General features: G+C 43.6%; 1 protein-coding gene across 2 annotated transcripts; it reads left to right on the plus strand.

Moving 5' to 3' along the window:
• Positions 1-1846: 1846 nt before the first annotated feature.
• On the plus strand, positions 1847-6261 carry LOC143817412 (uncharacterized). Of its 2 annotated transcripts, XM_077298806.1 has the most exons (6): positions 1847-1975; positions 2369-2528; positions 3699-3823; positions 3905-4039; positions 4714-4888; positions 5291-6261. In XM_077298806.1, exons 5-6 carry the CDS (start codon positions 4819-4821, stop codon positions 6229-6231), a joined length of 1011 nt encoding a protein of 336 aa, XP_077154921.1. In that variant the 5' UTR covers positions 1847-1975; positions 2369-2528; positions 3699-3823; positions 3905-4039; positions 4714-4818; the 3' UTR covers positions 6232-6261. The 2 variants fall into 2 exon arrangements, with proteins under 2 accessions (XP_077154921.1, XP_077154922.1); XM_077298807.1 differs by lacking the exons at positions 1847-1975; positions 2369-2528; positions 3699-3823 and having other exon boundaries at positions 3900-4039.
• The last annotated feature ends 420 nt before the right edge of the window (positions 6262-6681 follow it).

The following is a 6681-nucleotide window of genomic DNA, read 5'->3' on the forward strand; positions in this document are numbered from 1 at the left end:
GCCACCATGGACTCAGATCCTGCAGTGCCAGACGTGTCCCACTGCTTAAGCCAGTACATGTCCGGGCCCGTCTGAAGTTTGCTAGAGAGCATTTGGATGATCCAGAGGAGTTTTGGGAGAATGTCCTATGGTCTGATGAAACCAAACTGGAACTGTTTGGTAGAAACACAACTTGTCGTGTTTGGAGGAAAAAGAATACTGAGTTGCATCCATCAAACACCATACCTACTGTAAAGCATGGTGGTGGAAACATCATGCTTTGGGGCTGTTTCTCTGCAAAAGGGGCCAGGACGACTGATCCGGGTACATGAAAGAATGAATGGGGCCATGTATCGTGAGATTTTGAGTGCAAACCTCCTTCCATCAGCAAGGGCATTGAAGATGAAACGTGGCTGGGTCTTTCAACATGACAATGATCCAAAGCACACCGCCAGGGCAACGAAGGAGTGGCTTCGTAAGAAGCATTTCAAGGTCCTGGAGTGGCCTAGCCAGTCTCCAGATCTCAACCCTATAGAAAACCTTTGGAGGGAGTTGAAAGTCCGTGTTGCCAAGCGAAAAGCCAAAAACATCACTGCTCTAGAGGAGATCTGCATGGAGGAATGGGCCAACATACCAACAACAGTGTGTGGCAACCTTGTGAAGACTTACAGAAAACGTTTGACCTCTGTCATCGCCAACAAAGGATATATTACAAAGTATTGAGATGAAATTTTGTTTCTGACCAAATACTTATTTTCCACCAGAATATGCAAATAAAATGATAAAAAAACAGACAATGTGATTTTCTGGATTTTTTTTTCTCAGTTTGTCTCCCATAGTTGAGGTCTACCTATGATGTAAATTACAGACGCCTCTCATCTTTTTAAGTGGTGGAACTTGCACTATTGCTGACTGACTAAATACTTGTTTGCCCCACTGTATCTATTATCTATGTTATTTATCTATTATCTATCATCTATCTATCATCTATTTATTATCTATCTATATTCTATCTATCTATTAGCTATCATCTATTATCTATCTGTTATTTATCTATTATCTATTTATCATCTACTTTAAAATACTTTAGTGACAATACAATTATTTTCCCGCACTTTTACTGAATTTTACATGTAAAAGAAAAATGCTCGTGTTCCCGATCACGAATCCGCATGAGCCACATTCGTGCCCAATTTATGTTTGTCGATCGTTTTACAAACATATTAGCACATGTCCTGTCATCACTTCTATCATGGAAATGCCCCTTTGACTAATGTTATCATCCATCCAATAGACTGTATGAGGACATGAGGTCCTGGTGATGGTCGGCCTGGAATCACATGATGACAATTCCCAGAACACTGCCCCCTATCAGTGGAAATGTGAGAAAATCCAATAATGACACCAAATGCTTGAAGACTTTATCCTGAGCACTAGATTATATAGTTCAATGTATCTTTCTACACAGAATGAGAAGATAAAAGAAACTGTCAAAAAAGATGAAATATGTTATAATGTCATATGATGAGAATTGGAAATGGGAAACGCTCAGCCAAACCTCTGTAACCACCGGCTGTAATCTAACACCTGGAAACTGCCAGGATTTTATTTCATTCATCCCTATTTGTGCCTCCATCATTATCAGCTGCTTTATAAGGGGCAGATAGTGAGAGAAAAAGTATTGGTTATTCCGCTGCATTGTGACATCATCACTTACCTTATATGGAAGCGGGCAGTGATGTCACAGGTGAGTGATGATGTCACAATAGAGCGGAACCTATCTAACCCTCCGTTCCATCTCACTGGCTCAGACTTGGTATTTGTGTCTCCTGACAACACTTACCTAGTTTTTCTCCTTGTGAGATTAGCGATTTACTTGCGATTTAGTTGTGGAATAGCTAATTACATCTCTATTAGTGGATTTTTTAAATCTGCATTAGCGGAATACTTCTGGATTTTCCTGAAGATTACTGACTGAGGACTTCTCCATCTGGAGGTAAATCTATTTTGTGTTATTTATGAAACTAGAAGCTTTCTTCTCATTATTTTTTCATGTATTTATGAAATTTGTATGAAAAAAAGTTTTTGCCTTTGTTGCCATTTTTCGTGATACAACAGAAAAAACATTTTCATGAATTTTTATTTATTTACAAATCATGAAACAAATCCAGTCCTCAGTGGCCGGATATAAGAGTAGGAATGGCCGAGAGAAAACCAGGGAGCAAATATCAGTGTCCAGCAATTTACAGGGGGAGGAGGGGAGATTTCCTTTATTAATAAATAGTAGTAATAATAATGGCAGCCAGCGCTCTACTTGTATGGGGCAGGGCGGGCTGCACCAGGGATTATAACGTGTAATATGGCTCCAATGTTATCTTCTCCCCTTCAGATCTCCCTCCTGACTCTGTCTGGTCCAGGACCACAGAGGGGACGTCAGCTCCTGACTCTGTCTGGTCCCGGACCACAGAGGGGACATCAGTCACCACCTACATAAGCTGAGAAGAGAACATCAGCGTGCACAGGACCCCGCAGAGCCGGACATCTGTAGAGTGAGTATAATGGCTGCCGCCAGGGTCCATCTTCTTACACTAATTAGATAAGTGGAGGAGGCCGGACCACGGCTGTCAGCACCGACTACTGAGTTAGGCCAAAATTGCACCTGACAACCTCCCGCATTTAACCACTATCATTCGGCTACTTGTTGGCTGATTGTCGGGTGTCTGATGCCATTAAGGCAGTTCTTACTGCTGGAAAATACTGACCAAATACTGAGCATGTGAACATGGCCTAAAGCTGAAAATTATTTGGTTTAGATCTGAAATAAAACTTGTGTCAGAGTATAATGTAGCCCCCCCCTCATAAAATATGTAGCTCCCCTCATAAAATATAATGCAGCCCCCTCATAGAGTATAATGCATCCCCTCCCATAGAGTATAATGTAGCCCCCTTAAATAAAATAATGTAGCCCCCTCGTAGAATATAATGCAGCCCTCAAATAGAATAATGCAGCCCCCTCATAGAGTAAAATGCAGCCCCTTCATAGGGTATAATGCAGTCCCCTTAAAGAATATAATGTAGCCCCCTCAAATACTATAATGCAGCCCCCCATAGAGTAAAATGCTGCCCCTTCATAGGGTATAATGCAAACTCCCATAGAATATAATGTAGCCCCCTCATATAATATAATGTAGCCCCTCCATAGAATATAATGTAGCCTCTCCATAGAATATAATACAGCCCCACAGTCCTACAGTCTTATGGCCACCAGTACTAACATATATATATATATATATATATATATATATATATCCCACAATCCTCACCTCTCCTCCTCATTCCCCCGCGGTTCCAGACTCTGCTCCAGTCTCAGCAGCTGCACTGCCATCTGCCCGGCACACAGTATGAGGTGACGTCATCGCGCACCGGCTGTGTCAGAGGCAGAGGGCAATGATGGAGCAGGGAGTATCATCTGACGCCCTCTCCTCTATTATTGCACCTATGATGCCGATACAGTTGAATGCGGCACATGCTGGGGGCAGCAGCGGTGGAGCAGCAGGCGACAGGAGGAAGGAGCCGACTGCTGCGGCTAAAGCCTGTGCCCGCTGCTAAAGAGAAATGAATATTCACTGCTCCCCACGCCCATGGCCAGTCCGACCCGGGCTCTACACACAGAACTGAGGAATAAAATGGTAAAAACTCATCTGTTCCTTATACTACAGGTGGAATAACGCTCTACTGCTGGAAGGTTCTCAACGTTTTACTTGTTGAGCGTTGAAAACTCCAAGTGTAAACTTTGTTCTGGATTAGGAATCTTATTTCCATCGGGAATTCACCAGATATTACTGTAAGTATTCTGAGGTCATAACAAACATTTCCAGCCTAAAAATAAAAGAATAAAATCTGACCGATCTATTGTTCCTTTTAGGGTTGATAAACGACTACAGAGCTGAAATCTTGACAAGAAGATCCCTGTCGATTACTAAGATCCCAGCTGAATTCTGTAGCACTACTAGTGACATCACATTTCTTGGATTTACAAGAAGAGTAAAGTAGTTAGACGGTAACGATACTTTTCTGTAACATTTAAGTCTAAGTTGCAATGTGTGACCATGATGTGAGGAATAGCGCCATTTCCGGCCATTATATGGCTTGTATGGTATTTTGTATTGTTCTACAGTTTTCACCCTACAGTCACTATCTCTAATTTGCATTTGTCTTTGAATCAGTGTCTCCCGCACAAAAAGTATTTTACCTCTTTCCTTAGGCAGCACAGAGCCATGGAGGAAAGTATATATCAGTACTGAGCATTGCAGCTGTGAATCCAGCTCTGGTCTAAGCTAATATACCTGCTAGAATCCTGCAGGACAATGATTCTGTGCTTCCTCCTGGCAGTGCTCCTCCTCTGCCTCCTAACTTGTGAAATCTCTGTGCAGAGCAAGACGGATTACAGGAGGTTATTCAGAGTTAATGAGCTCAGGAGACGGGAAAGGGGAGGAATTGACCCATAAGAATAGATTAAAGACGATTTCTCTGATATCATATGTTACAAAGTTTCTTATAATCACTTATACTAGTGATTTATACAATTTGTTGCCGGGCAGTTCCCATGTAAACACTTTCTCGATGTTTTGCGGCTTCATCTTCTCGTCCTTCCATACTACTTATGGTCACTACTTTTTGGCTTTTGCGGTTTATTGTCCTATAACTTTTCTCCATTTGTTGATTATTTTGCAGGACTTCTCGCGCACTGAGTGACTTCTGCGTGTTGCTCTGCGCTGTGAGATCTGCGACTATTGTGCGCCGGAAGAGCACTTTACTGAACACTTTTGAGGAGAAACCATGAGTTCTCGGGAATTGAGGCAGCTGATCATGGACAACATTGCATGGATGAACCGGCCAGAAAACCGAAGTAAGTGAACCTTTACAATGTAAGGGGTGTGTGTGGGGGGATTATACCGGGGTCTTTTTGTCGTCACCCCAGTAACAACAGGTTCCACTCTCTAGTTCTTTCCATAAGAGGAGTTAGAAATATTTCTGCCTGTATACTGGGGACAATGTTAGACGGGCAACTAAACTAATAACTCTGGGTATTGTAGTAGTGACGATCGGTGGGGTCCGGACCCTCAGACCAGCACACATCGCTCACAACAGGGGTCAACGTGCTTAGATAATTCTTGGGTCTGTGCAGAGCGGTGTACTGGCCCAGTAAAAAGTTATAGAGAAATAATAGATAGATAATAGATGATAGATACATTTGTACCTGTCATTTATGATATTTTCTGTAATTATAATACATGGTTTTTCTCTTCAGATCAGAGCCCTGTGATCGGAAGACTCAGGTCGTCTCAGACAAGAGGAGGAAGGATTGAAGATGACAGAGATTATTTACCTTCTCCAGAGAGAAGAAGAAGAGTTAGAGACCCATCCAGGCGCTCAGTACGAGAGGAGACCAGACACAGGAGCCGTTCGCCACATAGGCCGCTACCTGACCGTCCCATCTCTCCTGAGCCTTTACCACCGACCACGCGCCCTGACAATCTCAGGCCTGCGGAAGCTTTACCACCGACCACGCTCCCTGACAATCTCAGGCCTGCGGAGGCTTTACCACCAACCACGCTCCCTGACAATCTCAGGCCTGCGGAAGCTTTACCACCGACCACGCGCCCTGACAATCTCAGGCCTGCGGAGGCTTTACCACCAACCACGCTCCCTGACAATCTCAGGCCTGCGGAAGCTTTACCACCGACCACGCTCCCTGACAATCTCAGGCCTGCGGAAGCTTTACCACCGACCACGCTCCCGGACCGTCACAGTTCTCCTGATGCGTCACTACCGAGCAGCAGCAATAACAGGAGTGGTGGAAATGAAGCGGCAACCACCTCCGGGGCCGATCCTCAGCCAAATTTTATTCCACCATCCGTGGGCACAGATGCTGAGAATCAGGCCGGATTAGATTCAGATGAGGATACAACACCACCGCAGGCTGCACCCCTGCGGAGGAGAGGACGGCGGAGAGGAATGACAAGGATACGGCAAATAGAACGCCTTCCTACCAGGAGCGCCACAGGCCAGGAGGAGATTCCTTCTTGTGCCATATGTCTAGGTGATTATGAAGTAGGTGAGCAGCTTATTGTGCTGCCCTGCCGACATCTTTTTCATCAGAGCTGCATTACACCATGGCTCCGCCAAAACCGCTACTGTCCTTACTGCCGCCAAAACTGTTTCCAACAGAACAGACAGAGAAGAGCATAAATCCCAACATCTGCTCGTGTATCCATCCCCTATATATATTTATTTCCTTTATTAATGATTTTTACTAAATAAAATGTATATGTTTTTTATACTTATGAAGTCAGCACTCCATTTTTTCAGTTTTCTATGTTACCAGGAGTTTCTTCGTGTACGGCCATATTGATACATTTATAGAGGAACAGTCACACGATGCAACTACTTTTTACCTATTTATGCATCATTTCCGGAATTTTCTAAACTACATCGGTGATATGTCCGCCCCTGCATTACAGAATCCATTTAGCTCTAGTGGTCCCCATACTTGCCATTATCCGTTCTGCAATTTCTGGGGCAACACCTCTATTAAATCTGTGGACAGTTTGCTCCAATTACAAAACAAGCACTAAATCTATTGTACTACTTCTAATCTGATTTACTATGCTGCACGTGAGTGCCCATATATATGGGGCT

The sequence above is a fragment of the Ranitomeya variabilis genome, chromosome 3 (assembly GCF_051348905.1).
Source record: "Ranitomeya variabilis isolate aRanVar5 chromosome 3, aRanVar5.hap1, whole genome shotgun sequence".
NCBI classification, from domain to species: domain Eukaryota; kingdom Metazoa; phylum Chordata; class Amphibia; order Anura; family Dendrobatidae; genus Ranitomeya; species Ranitomeya variabilis.

Excerpts from the sequence above, each read along its gene's own strand:
- LOC143817412 (XM_077298806.1), top strand. The coding sequence starts at position 4,819 with ATGAGTTCTCGGGAATTGAGGCAGCTGATCATGGACAACATTGCATGG. Across the intron at positions 4,889-5,290 it reads GAACCGGCCAGAAAACCGAA|ATCAGAGCCCTGTGATCGGA; the intron begins GTAAGTGAACCT and ends TTTTCTCTTCAG.